The following is a 15,848-nucleotide window of genomic DNA, read 5'->3' on the forward strand; positions in this document are numbered from 1 at the left end:
ATTGTCCAATGAAGCTGAAGATTGTAATGTATAAATGTATTGTCTTCAATTGAACTCATATCAGCTATTTCACCTCTTACATTTATTTGTGTAATAAAATATAATATGTAATTAAGAGTAATTCATATCTCTGTACAAATGTTTCAAAAATAGAACATATCAACGTGAAAAAAGGATGTCATGACTCCTGCTCTGCAGAATCTCTGCCTGATCACAGGCAAAGCTGGTAACCAAAAACAATCAGACTCAATTGCCAGAAGAGCAGTGCTGAATCACAACTGGCATAAATGTTTCTCTGCAAGTTGCTTGCCATTTTAGGTTTTAAACACAAATGTCGCTAGAGAGACCAAAGTGCAGCTTTAAATACATGCCTTTAAGAGCATGCACACACTGCCAAGACCAATTCTGGTCCGATTATTGTACAGGTGAAACTCGAAAAATTAGAATATCGTGCAAAAGTTCATTAATTTCAGTAATTCAACTTAAAAGGTGAAACTAATATATTATATAGACTCATTACAAGCAAAGTAAGATATTTCAAGCCTTTATTTTATATAATTTTGATGATTATGGCTTACAGCTTATGAAAACCCCAAATTCAGAATCTCAGAAAATTAGAATATTACATGAAATCAATTAAAAAAAGGATTTTAAATACAGAAATGTCAGCCCTCTGAAAAGTATAATCATGCATATGTACTCAGTACTTGGTTTGGGCCCCTTTTGCATTAATTACTGCCTCAATGCGGCGTGGCATGGATGCTATCAGCCTGTGGCACTGCTGAGGTGTTATGGAAGACCAAGATGCTTCAATAGCGGCCTTCAGCTCTTCTGCATTGTTTGGTCTCATGTCTCATCTTTCTCTTGGCAATGCCCCATAGATTCTCTATGGGGTTCAGGTCAGGCGAGTTTGCTGGCCAATCAAGCACAGTAATACCATGGTCACTGAACCAGGTTTTGGTACTTTTGGCAGTGTGGGCAGGTGCCAAGTCCTGCTGGAAAATGAAGTCAGCATCTCCATAAAGCTTGTCTGCTGAAGGAAGCATGAAGTGCTCTAAAATGTCCCGGTAGACGGTTGCGTTGACTCTGGACTTAATAAAGCACAGTGGACCAACACCAGCTGATGACATGGCTCCCCAAACCAACACAGACTGTGGAAACTTCACACTGGACTTCAAGCATCTTGGATTGTGTGCCTCTCCATTCTTCCTCCAGACTCTGGGACCTTGGTTTCCAAATGAGATGCAAAATTTGCTCTCATCAGAAAAGAGGATTTTGGACCACTGAGCAACAGACCAGTTCTTTTTTTCTTTAGCCCAGGTAAGACGTTTGACATTTGAAGCCCATGTCCAGGACCCGTCTGTGTGTGGTGGCTCTTGATGCAGTAACTCCAGCCTCAGTCCATTCCTTGTGAAGCTCCCCACACATTTGAATGGCCTTTTCCTGACAATCCTCTCCAGGCTACGGTCATCCCTGCTGCTTGTGCACCTTTTTCTTCCACACTTTTCCCTTCCACTTAACTTTATATTAATGTGCTTTGATACAGCACTTTGAGAACATCCAACTTCTTTTGCAATTACCCTTTGAGGCTTTCTCTCCTTGTGGAGGGTGTCAATGATGGTTTTCTGCACAACTGTCAGGTCAGCAGTCTTCCCCATGATTGTGAATTCAACTGAACCAGACTGAGAGACCATTTAAAGGCTCAGGAACCCTTTGCAGGTGTTTAGCTGATTAGAGTGTGACACTTTGAGCCTACAATACTGAACCTTTTCACAATATTCTAATTTTCTGAGATTCTGAATTTGGGGTTTTCATAAGCTGTAAGCCATAATCATCAAAATTATATCAAATAAAGGCTTGAAATATCTTACTTTGCTTGTAATGAGTCTATATAATATATTAGTTTCACCTTTTAAGTTGAATTACTGAAATTACTTTTGCACGATATTCTAATTTTTCGAGTTTCACCTGTATATACATGCTGGGCGAAGACAATCTACAATCACATTATCTAGGTCTGTCAGTCCAACTTCACAAAAACTGTTCAGATACGAGTTCAGTCAGACTAAAGACGTCACATTACATAAAAAAAAAAAAAGACAAATTATTTTATTATTACATTTTTGCAGCTCTGCTAATGGCACATACATTTTTGAAGCAGAAATAATTATTATTGACAGAACAGCCCCATCTATTACTGTGAGATTCATTCATTATTCATTTTTTTAAAGACAAGGGTCAATTAAGGAGAACAGAGGGAGTGGCTGGGTTCATGTTTTCTGCTCAGCGAAATGACTGAGAATCAACTCTCAATTGATGACTGGAAGCTATGATGAGGGAATATTACAGGAAAATATTCTCTCAGCTATCCAGGGAACTGCATCAGACAATAGATAATCCAATCAGCCAAATGCAAACCCACTGTCATTTACAATGAAGAAGTGGAAAGCAATTGGAAACTATTAGTGCATGAACAGCTGTTGCTTTAAACTCATGCAAGGGCTAATGAGAAGCAGTGTAAAGACGCACTCGCCACACACATACACAGTCCCATGACATAAGCTGACCTGAAGATCCACTGCGTTGCTTTACATGGGCATTGCACCCTCTAGCTGCTGAGAGACCACAGCACAGAACATCACCAAAATAGTCAAAAAAAAAGAGGCAGGACTGTAATAAGAAATATTTATGAATGTTCTCTGCTGACTAGTTTTGGTATATGGAGTCTGACAAAACCAATTAATGGCTTTATAAAATTTGAGACACTTATTGTGCTTTCACACTGGCAGTTTAGTCCGAAACTAACTTGCATGAAAAGTTGGTAATGTGAAAGCCGTCATGCGGACCGGAAAGCACACCATGGTGCCAAACCAGAGACTACCTGTAGGAGGTGGTCTGAGTTCGGTTGCACTGGGACTGTGGGGCGGTTTGCATGAATGAGAAAGAAACCTGTAATCAGGTCCGAAGTAAAATGACTTGTACGTGCATTTCTGCCGTTGCACAAAAACAAACATGGGGACCATGAGTGGAAAATAAATGTTGCAGGACACAGAAAAGGTGAGGTGCCTTTTATATATGTGAGTGTGCAACCAACTGTGTCCTTAAAAAAGATTGTTTGTGAGCATCAGATTTAGTATCCTTCACCTGGACATGTACAACTGCTGAATTACAGCATGTGAAGCACAGAGGCGCAAGTGTCGTTCGCAATGGTGTGCATAATGTCACAAAATTAATAAACACACAAATATAGCGACCTGTGGTGTGCATTCCATCATGTGCGCGTTTGTGATGATGCAAGTTGATGAGGTGTTGACAGAATCATTCACAAGTTCAAAACCAACGCTGCGGGGGGCGCCGGATTCGGACCGAAGCAAACGTGCTCAGTGTGAAAACCACAGTGTAGAAGCATGTATGTCAGCTTAGGTGGTCGTAGGTGTTTTTTATATACCTCTCTTAATACTTTGATCTGGTGTGCCCTCTCCGGCCACAGCTGAGCCCTCCTTAAACCTGTGAAAACACCACAGGGTCACTGGTTGTCTCATTCTCACCGTGTCAGCATGCAATACTCCTATATTTATCCACCAAGCCTCTCAATCTTTTTCCATTTCATTAACACTTTTAACAGATATAAAGCCATAAGACCTGATTTTATGGGGTCCTATTCTACATCTTTCACATTTCAAGTTCTGCCAGGTTTTGATCTAATTATAATCGAAAACAGCCCATTTACACTGTGCAATACATTGATTGGTAACTACTTGGGAATTTTCATAATCGACTGTCAATAACATTAACATGAGAAGGACTGTTTTTGCCTTCTGTTCGAATAATAACAGAACGCATTTCTGCTGAAATTGACAAATCGGCAATGACAAATCGACAAAGTTAAATCAAAGAAATTATTAATGACAATCGTTCATTAATTATTCAAGATCCTCTCTAGTATCGTCTACAGCATATAGTAGCTCTATAGCAGCATATTTATAATTTTTATAGTGAGCAATTATGTCTTTGACACTAACATTGTGTCTGTTTTCTGGGCATCCCACTCTCGTCTCCATTGGCCGGTGGCATTACGATGTCGAGCCAATCGTTCCTCATCAATCTGCTCACGTTCCTTCTTCCAGCGGAGATACTCGGCTCTCTCTCGACCCGTCATGGACAGTGTCATATCTACTGATCCTTTACTACTTGGCCTACGATTCTTTTATGAGATGAAATGAGGGAGAGTGAGTGTAAAAAAGGAATAAGGCAGTAATTCAACATAACATATAATCCAATATAAGTTTATATAAAGTATACTTAAATAATCGTTTGAAGGTATTTGGTTTTAGCAGTGACAACACAAAATCTGTACCGTCCATTCTTTCTCAACCTCAGGCCCAGTCTTCACATTGTCAAAGTCGACACCACCCCAGTTGCGCACATGTCGTCTGCTGCCCTCCTTGCGGTCAGTGTCTGGTATCGGTCCACTGCGCCGTGGATCATCCAGGAAGTGCCGTGTGGGGTTCTTCTCTCTTTCAGCCTGCACATGAAATGTTAACAGCTGAAGTGTGTAATTTCTGCACAACTAGACTCACCAAATGGAACTGCAAAAACAATTGTATTTTTTTCCAAACAGATTTCATGAACACTCCCCCAAACAAATAGAGAGTCAAACCAACTTACCTTTTGACCTCTCTCATATTCAGCAATCTGTTCCATCTCTTCATTCATCTTCTCTATGTTCTGCCTTCTCTTCTCTTCCCACTCCTAAAGAAAATGGACAGCAGGTTAAAAAGGCTGTTAGACCAAACGCATGTGCGCAAAACATTAGACACAGCACAACAAATAGAACACAAGGCAGGAGTCCAAAGAATCGTTTTTAAAAGTTAATGTTCTTTTAACTTGACACAGCCTCTAAAAATCGTGCTGCTCCTGAGCTACATGCAGATGGTCACAAAAACACCTTCGATGTTTATGGCATCCTAAGATACATTTTTACTTTGTATGACATATTGTCAAGGTAGGCTATAGTATATTTTAAGATACAGTTAATGTATGTGAAAACTAGAGGTTGACTGAAAATAGAATTTTGTAGATACCTACAACTAAGGTGGTGGAAAAGGCAGATAACTGATTAATCGTCTGATATCTCTTTTAAAATAAATTTTTAGAATGCAAAAAAAATAAAAAAATAAAATATATATATATATATATATATATATATTAGTCTTTCCTTAGTATGACTGGCACAGACATTGAGGCTACAACAGTCCAAAATGTATAACATTTTTGTGCACCAAAATCCCAATAATAATAAAGAGAATAATTTTAATTTGGTGCATAACACGGGACTTTTAACTATTAACAAGGGGACATACACCAGGTACTTTTATTTTGAAAAGACAGACTTGGCTCTGTTACAATGCACTAAGCCTATATGTAAGTATTTAACAAATTAAACTTTTTCAGCCTTTATATTTATTGGATTAATATATAGTTACATACTGTATATATCCAATATATTATAATAATAGCCTCATCTTTTGAAAAATTAAACCACAATAGATTTATAATAATGGAATATTCACACTGATAGTGATGAAAAACGTCATTGGAGGTCACCAAGTGGTTGTACTGTAGGCTGTCCTTCAATAATACAGTTATCAATTTGGAACTCTAAAAGGTCCACTATCTTCACTCCTAGTGGTAGTCGCTGCATCACATCACTCATTAACTGTTGCATCACCAACGTCCACAAAACGGCAACCATCACTGAAAATAAACTTCAAAATTGCTTTGTCACTGCAAATCGCTCTGCGTTAATGTATTGTACAAACCCAGTGGTTCAGTGGTAACTGAAAATCACCTTTGATTTCCTATCAGAGCCAGATCCTCCTTGTGTTCCTCCTCCACCTCTCCCTCCTCTGCGTCCTCCTCTACAGGGCCGTTCAGTATGAGCAGGGCCTTCTTCACCTTCTCCATCCTGAGGTGGCCTGTCCACCCGTGGTTCACCTTTGTTTGGCCTAGGTTCTCTTCTTCCGCCGCGTTGGCCACCTCTGCTCATCCGGCCTGACCCTGTTCTATAGGAGGGGCCCTCGCCGAGAGGCCGACCAGATTCCTCTTCTTCTAGGCCATTATCACCATAATGAGCAGCTGGTTTTCCGTCATTCACCACATGCTTTTCCTAGAGAGAAAGAGTGAGGTCTGGTTTAGTGGTGTTATCTACATGCCTAAAAGGATCTCTAGAACAGTGGTTCTCAACTGGTGGGTCCAAGATCTGATGGGGTAGGGTCAGCAGGAGAAACAATACTACATGCAAATAATAAAATGCACCTGACCACAAAATCATGCATAGTTAGTAAAATAAATAGGTTTGACAATGTTTACAAGAAAAAAAGTAACACTTGTGGCTAATGTCAAGGGCTGCACATCCAATCAAATTCTAATGTATATTCTACAATATTTACTAAAACTACAATATCTTGCCTAGTGTTTGTTCCTTGTATCAGTCTGGTTAATCACATTTTTGCTGTTGTTTACGCATTTATTTTTTTTAAACTGTACGTTTTGCTATAATTTTTGCATATTGTTTGGCCTATGCAGCTCAATATATATGTTAAAAATTTTCAAAGTTTGATTTAAAGGACACTGGGCCTCATTCATGAAACTTTCATAAATATGAGTAAATTGGTAGTAATTTATGCATAAAATGGACATTACAGAAAATCTTCATCTGTATTCACAAACGTGTACACCCCAGATTTGGTTGTTAAATGTGTGTATGAGAGTGAATTCCAAACACTCTTAAATAAGGGAGTTTTGTTCACAATTATCACATTCTTCGCCCATGAGAATGCCAAAAAAATAAGAATTAGCCTCTCTAGTATGCTTTTCACATCTTTATGGAACAGTAATTAAATACTTTTTATGAATGAAGTGCATTCACAATGTAAATTTAGATTTAGAAAACACAATAGCATCTCAAAGAAAGTGAAGAACTTACTATCATGCATGTTTTTGCTGTCATTGGAGGCTCTTTTATGAACCAAACAGTCCAAGAGGTCAATAAAACGTTTGACATGAAACTAGTGTAAAAACTTTCAGTTAACATAATTTGTTATTTATTAAGGTTCATTTTCTATTACTTATTTCATTTCACTTCGGTGTAGTCAAAATGTAGTCAAGACAGTTTGTCTGAAAGAACACAAAACCTTCGGATGTCTTACAAGCGATTTATGCATAGTCCAGACTCGGAAGAAGCTGTAAATTTTGTTCGTACTCAGTCAAATTTTTAAAATATGGAAAATTTTATGAATCCGAGAACTTACATTAGAACAGCTTTAAATTAAATTAAAATTAATTCAGCAAATTTGAATCGAGGTCCAATTGTTTTATTTTTTTTTTACTTTTAATTGATAAACAATTCTAGAGTCAGCTCACCACTTACAAATCTGTATTCTGAAGCAAAACCAGTTGAGAACCACTGCTCTAAATGACAAACTAGAACTTGTCTATTGATGGCCACTTGATGTCTCATTTGAACTCATTTAAAAACTGAAACTTGTTGCCTTATGAACATGTGCTCGGAATCTAAATGTAATATATACTGAATATGACAACTTGAAATCTGAAAATCTCTACTGAATGTCTCTACCTGGCATTCTGGACACCTGCATGGGAACTGAAACGAACACATTTCCATTCAGTTCACGTCATGAGACACAGAACCATTTAATAATTGGAAACCAGCCTCTTTAAAAGGGGACAACCCTCATGGCTGTCTGTCTTCAAGTCTGGTTCAACAACTTAATTTCTGGGAAAATCACTAAGATCTCACTTTCCAGACATTGAAAGTATGACCTTCACAGACTACGATAGGAGGCCCAATAACAGCTGCATTGCCCATCTGTCAACCACAGAATCTCTACAGGTATTGATTAAAATACCCTACAGCTCATCTCAGCCTTCCGCAGGTGGGAAATTAAAATCCTCAGAGCTGTGAGGAATGGCAGTGGCAATTAGGATAGGAGTTCTACAGGCTCTTGCTCTCTATATTTGAGCTGACGCTAATCATTGGGGATCTGAGGTTATTCAATAGCAAACTTGATGTGTGCATTTAACGCTGTACAATTAATAAAGGAGCAGGTCATCTAAATAAGCCACATCAATTATTATAAAAAAATGTTTTTTTCTTTTTTCACCCAAGTTGGAATGCCCAATTCCCAATGTTGTTATAAATCCTTGTGGTCGCGTAGTGACTCATCTCAATCCGGTTGGCGGAGGACAAATCTCAGCAGTGCAGTGCATAAATAATGCAGATAAGGGTCAGGAGCTTCAGTTAATGTTCACATCCACCATCAGAATGGGGTAAAAATGTGATCCCAATGATTTGGACCGTGGCATGTTTGTTGGTGCCAGACGGACTGGTTTTGAGTATTTCTGTAACGGCTGATCTCCTGGGATTTTCACAAACAACAGTCTCTAGAATTTACTCAGAATGGTGCCAAAAACAAAAAATATCCAGTGAGCGGCAGTTCTGTGGACGGAAATGCCATGTCGATGAGAGAGGTCAACAGAGAATGGTCAGACTGGTTCGAACTTTAGAAGTGACCCAGCAAACACGTTTTAAAATTGTTTTAATCATTACGATAAAATCCAGCTCACAACTACTCAAACACACATTACTCCCATAGGCTCTCATTTTAAAAAGGCAAACGCTTGTCAGAGAAATGGCAGCGGGGCAACAGTCACTAAGACAGGATTGTCCAGAAAGACCTGAAGGCGGGGCTTAGCGAATGGTCAGTCAAGCAGAGCTCTTTATTTTCCTGACTTGAATGGAAATGGCAGAAAAGATTTAAGAGGAATTGGATGTTTAATTGGCAGCATCCTTAAAAAGCAAATAATTTAATTGTACGACAGGGCATAATGTTAAATGGCCATGCTGTGAAAATATACTGATATAATCTGTCTCACCCCAGTCGGTTTGGAAATGTCGACGGTCACAGTGAAGTTCTCTTTCTCCACCTTTCTCCGTTCTGAATCAGGCTCATGAGGGCGGGGTTTGCGAGTCGTTGTCACGGCGATGCCCTCTTGCTCTGCCTTTATCTTATCTTCCTGTATTTCCTGGTGACACAAGGGAAAGACAATCAAGCTAAATTAATAAAATCAGATTGAGTTAAAAGCCTTGAATCGGATCATCTCACGGCCTGATTTAACAAAGAATGCATGTCACATCAAAGCAAACATATGAAAATAAACAAACGTGCAAGGTTGTGGCAGTGTATCAAATATCAGCACTCAAATTCACCTGATATCTCTTGACCAAAGCCTCATTCTTCTTCCGTAAAGCTTCGATCCTTCTGTCCAACTCAGCATCCTTCTCCTCTTTCGTCTTTAGATCCACCACAGCAGACTAACAGAGAGAGAGAGAGATGACACATGGGTAAAAAATTCCAGAACACTAATCAGAGACAAGGGAAAAAACATTAATGATCTAACTGGTGTGCAGGACTCATTAAAGGGGTCATGACATGAATCGAATTTTCCTTTATCTTTTAACGTATAAGAGGTCTTTGTACAATAAAAACGTGCTGTAAGTTTCGGAACTCAAAACTTCCTACTCACTGCAAAAAGAGCATTTATTGAAACCAAGCTGCCTAAACTACTTTTCTCTACTTCCTCCACATTGTGATGTCACACTGTGGTAAACATTTGCATTTAACCACCTCCACAATAACACATCAATGCCTACTTTACCTTATCACTTCCGTAGCCCTGCCCAGTAGTGGTGAGCAGTGAGATGGCAATGAGAGTGAAAGTCAGTCAAGAACAAAGAGCCGATCACTAAATTGGCCGTTTACTGTCAAGTCTCAAAGGAGAAGCAGCACCAAAACCGATCATTTCTGACAGAGGGACAATGAGGGTGGAAATAAAATATTTAACTGTTTTTTTTTTTTTTTTAGTTATGTGAAGAAATATGACTAATTAGTGAACCTCAAGGAATAAATTAAAATAATTGAAAAGGCATGTCATGACTCCTTTAAGGTTAAAACCATTAATAGAAAAAAACTTTTCTTTATGGACCTTGCTTTGTGCATAGGGGCAATGTCATGATGGAAAAGAAAACACATGCCCCACTCTATTGAAAATGTTTGCCAAAGGAGGCACATGATTGTATGCTTGATGTTATGCACTTGCTAGTACGAGGTGTAGCTGAAATAGCCAAATCTGTTCATTAGAAAAGTCCCCACATACTTTTGGCTATTGTATTATATCTCAAATAACAATAACTTTATAGGACCTCTTTATCCTGTCTACAATACAGATACAATAATAGTAAGCCTCACCATAGCTGGAAGCCTGTTTTAAAATAGAAGCAGTGGAGAGTTGAAGAAACTCTGCCCCGTAACCTAAACGAGAAGAGTCAAATGTAAACGATAAGGAGACAAATCAACCAATGACATGACATTACTAAAGACTTGTAATTTATATTAGAGTACGATAATACCCAAGTATTATATATATCAAAATAAAACAAAAAATAAAAACTTAAACTCTATTGGGCAAATGTTTAAACTAATTATTCACCTTACTAATTATGACCTTAACAGGGCAAATAAAAAAATAATAGGAGAGTGGTTGGCATTGCCATCATAAGCCCATCATCATAAGCCCTCTTATGAGACAGTACAAAGCTCTGTATCAACTTAATAATTAGACCACAGCACTATGAATAAGCCAGAGAAGATATCTGAAAACATTAACAGTGTGTGAATAACGTCTCAACAGCGGGAGTGTGACATGCTATGGTTATACACAACGTATCGGTATCAAAGGAGCTGCCAAGTGTCAATCTATCCAATTCAGCTGTCGAGCTCAGATTGATTTGATGTAAAGTGAAACAGATTAATACAATAGGCAATTGGAAATACAATCAAAAACATGCATATATAAATATAAATGCTTCAAGGCATTACAACTTTACGTTGTTTTACCTCTGGGCAGCCCGGCGCCTCTGAAAGTGGCTTGTGAGTTGCCGACAATCAACGACTTTCGTTACCTCTAGCATTCACTTCCGCTTGGGGTTTGAGCTTCAAATTGGGCGTCATTTCAAAATACAGGTCATTTAATGTGGAATAATACAGCTTTGTAGACATCATAAAATTTGCTACTAAACTGTCATAAAATGTAAGTTTCAAATAATTTCCACGTGCTTTCAAATAAACGCATTAAAACAAAGCTCAAAGGAATATTCCAAGTTTAGTTCAATTGACAGGGTCTGTGGCACAATGTTGATTACCACAAAAGGTCATTTTGACTTGTCCCTCTTTTTAAAAAAAAAAAAAAAAAAAGAAGAATGAATGGGTGCCAATCCGTGAAAGATAAAAGATTTGTACATTACAAAATGTAAACAATATGCATTTCAACAATATTTTACTGTGAAAATCCCTTACTAACCTTTTCTGTGTAAACTTATATCCAGTTTTACAACCTCCTTGCATGGACTAAGTACACTGTTAAAAATGTTCTCGTCAACAGTAAAGAAAACAAATTAACAGCTAGATACTGTTTTTACAGCTTTAGCATACAACTGTAATTTAGCTGTATGTAGCTGTCAAATTACATAATATCTACTGTTGTTGAAATTAACAGCTATGTTCCCAGCATGCACTGCAGCATTACTTAGATTTTTTTTGACTATTTACTGGTTTATTTTGACGTTGTTTTTGTTGAAGTCTAAGTTTGTTAATTGTTACAATTGTTGCATTTTGTATGATGAGTGTTGATATCTGTGTGTGTCTTGACAACATGTTTTATAGGGATGAGCGATACCACTTATTTTTCTCTTTGATTCTATATCAAAAATTTCTGTTTTGTTTAACTTTACAAAAATTAACAATTTAACTACCGTAACTGTAGTTTAACCATGATATTTAGTTAAACCATAGTTACCACACAATTAACCATGGTTACTACTACAATATAACTGTTGTAAAACAATGGGTTCAGTACTATTATGTGCTTTTCTGTGTATAGTGAATTTTTTTCCTACTTAGAAAAATAAATGTAACATTTGATATCACGAGAAAGTCACCACGGACAGCAGTAAAGGGCATAAAAAAGAAGAACAAAAGAGCATAAAAATCAGGGGCGCAATAACATTAAGTATTTTCACAAAGTTTACTTGCATAAGTTACATTTAAATTGATATACATATATTTATGTTTAGCAGGGAAATAAATATGCAGTGCAAATTATAGTTTCTCCAGGGACGCTCGTGTGTCAGACGCAAAGGGAATTCAAGTTGAAGAGAGAAGTGTCCTGATAAGTCAGTTGGCTGATGACACAGCTCTTTTCCTGAAAAATGTTGATCAAATCCAGTCAGCTGTCGAGCTCATTGGAATTTTTTCCAGTGCCTCAGGTCTATGCCTTAATCTACATAAATGTGAACTGTTTGCCTTAAAAAGCTGCCAAGACAGAACAACTTGTAATATTCCTGTTAAGGATGCTCCAACTTATTTGGGTATGGTTATTATTAAAAATGAGAAGGAGAGAATCTCACAAAATTTTGATCAAGTGATTAAAAAAGTACAGAACAGATTTAATATTTGGTTACAGAGAGACTTGTCACTCAAAGGTCGTGTTTTTTGGCTAAAGCGGAAGGTATTTCTAGGCTTACTTATGTAGCTACCTCGATACATACGGATAATAATTTAACTAAGATAATTGATCAAATTATGCTGAACTTTTTGTGGAAAAACCGTATACATTATATTAGAAAATCTGTAATTGTTAATTTGGATTTTTCTATCTTAAATAACACCTTTAAAATTAACTGGTTGAAATATTTTCTAAAAAACACTAATTCTATGTGGAATATGATTTCTAATTCGGTTTTTGACAAACTTGGTGGCCTTCCGTTTTTGCTTATGTGTGATTATAAAACTGAAAAACTCCCAGTTAAGCTGTCAGCTTTTCACAGGCAAGCACTTTTGGCTTGGAAGTTAATTTACAAGCATAATTTTTCACCACATCATTATTACATATGGAATAATTGTAATATTTTGTACAAACATAAGAGCATATTTTTGAAAACTTGGTTTGACAGGGGTATCCTTTTGGTGGGACAGTTGTTGAATTGTCAAGGGTATTTGATGACTTATGATGAATTCATTTCATACTTCAATTTCCCTGTTTCACCTAAAGAATTTGCCTCTGTAATTGGTGCTATTTCTCCAGGTGTTGTCTCTTTATGTAGAGGTATTACATACTCTAAAAGTGTGCCTGTACTGCATCTAGCTGATACGTTTTGTGGTAAAGTTTGTTTTTCGACAAGCAAAAACAATAAGGTTATACGTTCACTTTTTCAGAAAGAACTAGTTAGTAAACCACATGCCATTTCCTATTGGTCAAGGTTTATTGGAACTAGGAATTGGAGTAAGATATGGCTGTTGCCTAATAAATATATCATTTATGGTCAAGGAAATTTCATTTAAGATATTGCACAAATTTTACCCCACTAAACATTTTCTATCCAAATTTAACAAAGATATAGATGTAAATTGTTCATTTTGTTTTTTGCAACCAGAAACTGTACCTCATATTTTTTGGCATTGTCAGTATACAAAGAGGTTATGGTGGGAAGTTTCTAAATTTATTAATGACAAATTGGATTGCAACTTCCTTTTGTTATATGAACATGTAATAATTGGTTTTGTCAAATATGAAAAAAGTATGGAAAATGTAGCATATATTATTAATTTGGTGATTATATTTGTTAAGTTCCATATTCGGTGTAAATTTAGCAATCAGAAACCTCTTTTTTCTGTGGTATTGAAAGAATTAGAACATTATATGGTTTCTATTAAGGACAGTACAAACAAAAAAGCTGTTAAAACCATTTATTTATTGAATACATTTATGATTTTGTGAATTGTCAAAGCCTTTTAACGTCTGTTTGGTTTATTATACCGTTTTTTGTATCTTATATATTTTTGTATACTTGACCCTGGCCTTTTTATTTTTATTTCATTATTATTATTATTTATTTAATTTTATTTGTTCAAGTTTTGTAACTGTTGTTCAAGCAATAAAAAAAATAAATAAAAAAAACGTGTGTCAGACGCCGGAAATGTCCTGCCTCTTACTGAAACGGAAAATATGATTGGTTAACAAATATTCAATCTCATCTGAAACGAACGTTCTGATTGGTGGACAGCATAGTCCGACTGTCTGTCTTGCCAGTGCTCCTCAGTGCATCTCCGTGCACGTTTAGAGAGAATCTCTGTACATTTTTTTTTAAATAATAAAAATAATAAAACACAATTCACTCAACGGTGCTGCGGCATCGCTTTATTAGATTGAAAAAGTTCTCCATTTTATTTCACTTTGAATTTTAAGATTATTGTTCGTAGTAACCAAAGAATTATATCCCTGGTTAAAAAATAAATACATTATTTAGAATCGATATTTTTGATACAACGTCAGAATCAGAATCAGATGTATCGATACTTTTAGGATGGATCCGCCCATCCCTAGTTAACCTTTACTGTTTTTGCTTCTATGTTGTTATGTAAAATGCATCACTGTTGACCCGTATAGTTCCATTTATAAGATAGGATCAGAAATTCAGGCTGATTTTAGACTTGTCTTCCTTGTATCACAGAGCACAACTTAAGTTTTATTGAACATTTAAATTGACTTGTTGGTAAAACACATATCGTAATATAAAAGGTCTAATGTGCCAGCTCAAGAGAACACTAATCAACATGACGGTGACTTCAAACAATATTGAAAACAAAACAACAACACTAATTAAACTAAGACTTCTATTAAGTCTGAATAAAAACTTTTGTACAAGTTTGGTTTGTTTTTTATTTCTTTATTTTATTTTTAACAATTTTGTAGCCCCAATACATTGCCAAAGCATACATAGGCTACTTTTTCAAGCACAAAGGCTTATGGATATTTATCTTAGGGGTGTTATTTTAATGTGAACAGGTTGTTGTTTTTCATAAAAAATACACTGTTCAATCCTGGCAACATTGTACATTTAATATGTACATTGTTTCAAAGGTTTATTTTTTATTTTTTTATTTGACTTCTCATAAGAAGTCTTATGTTTATTTAACAGTGAGCCTGCTCTTGATCTCCCAGAATGTAAAATCTTTAACAGCAAACTATTGTATTTAAGAATCACAGTAGATTGCTGTAAGAATTTGGCCATAATTTACAGCAATTTTTTACAGTGTAACAATGTAAACCATAAAACACAAAAATGACTATAAAACAATGTTAACTATTTTGCAGCTCAAATAATACACGAGTTTAAACAGGAGAATTAATGCAAGTGTTTTTATAAAACTGAGCAACACATTTATGCCTTTGAATTCTCCAAAAATTGGCACCATTCACTTCCATGGTACGAACCTCTCTGTAACCTCGATTTAATTGTAATATACATATATATTTGTGGTAATCAACACTGATCCTTGCTATGAATGCTTTCGATTAAACTTAACTTGTATTGAACTTGGAATAATTCTTTAAATTGTACATACATACATTCTGGGCTTGTTTTGAGGGACAACTCTTCTCTCCAAAGAGTTCTTTTGTTTTTGACGATTCCCATTCTTCATGCATATCGCAACCTGCTGGGCAGAGAGGAGAATTTAAAGTTAAAAAGGAATTAAATATTGATCTGTTTCCCATCCATACCTATCATATTGTTGCTTAAGACATGGGTTTAATCACTGGAGTCGTCTGGATTACTTTTCTCCTGCCTTTATGTGTTTTTTGAGCTTCAAAGTTTTGAACCCTGTTGACTTGCATTGTATGGACCTACAGAGCTTAGATATTCTTCC

General features: G+C 36.4%; 1 protein-coding gene across 3 annotated transcripts in view; it reads right to left on the minus strand.

Annotated features, from left to right (window-relative positions):
• The window catches only part of ccdc9 (coiled-coil domain containing 9), a 33,642-nt gene extending 17,886 nt beyond the window's left edge, over window positions 1–15,756 (minus strand). Inside the window, exons 1-10 of one of the 3 annotated variants that reach the window (XM_052109845.1) lie at window positions 15,703–15,756; window positions 10,332–10,394; window positions 9,293–9,397; window positions 8,959–9,108; window positions 5,852–6,169; window positions 4,669–4,752; window positions 4,358–4,525; window positions 4,023–4,204; window positions 3,449–3,507; window positions 2,568–2,615 (exon numbers count right to left, since the gene is read on the minus strand). In XM_052109845.1, the coding sequence (XP_051965805.1) occupies window positions 2,568–2,615; window positions 3,449–3,507; window positions 4,023–4,204; window positions 4,358–4,525; window positions 4,669–4,752; window positions 5,852–6,169; window positions 8,959–9,108; window positions 9,293–9,397; window positions 10,332–10,334 (1,117 nt within the window). In that variant the 5' untranslated portion in view covers window positions 10,335–10,394; window positions 15,703–15,756. Of the gene's footprint in view, window positions 1–2,567; window positions 2,616–3,448; window positions 3,508–4,022; window positions 4,205–4,357; window positions 4,526–4,668; window positions 4,753–5,851; window positions 6,170–8,958; window positions 9,109–9,292; window positions 9,398–10,331; window positions 10,395–10,979; window positions 11,062–15,702 lie in introns of those variants that run through there. The other 2 variants (XM_052109844.1, XM_052109846.1) reach the window with 2 other exon arrangements.
• Window positions 15,757–15,848: the final 92 nt, after the last annotated feature.

The sequence above is a fragment of the Xyrauchen texanus genome, chromosome 38 (assembly GCF_025860055.1).
Source record: "Xyrauchen texanus isolate HMW12.3.18 chromosome 38, RBS_HiC_50CHRs, whole genome shotgun sequence".
NCBI classification, from domain to species: domain Eukaryota; kingdom Metazoa; phylum Chordata; class Actinopteri; order Cypriniformes; family Catostomidae; genus Xyrauchen; species Xyrauchen texanus.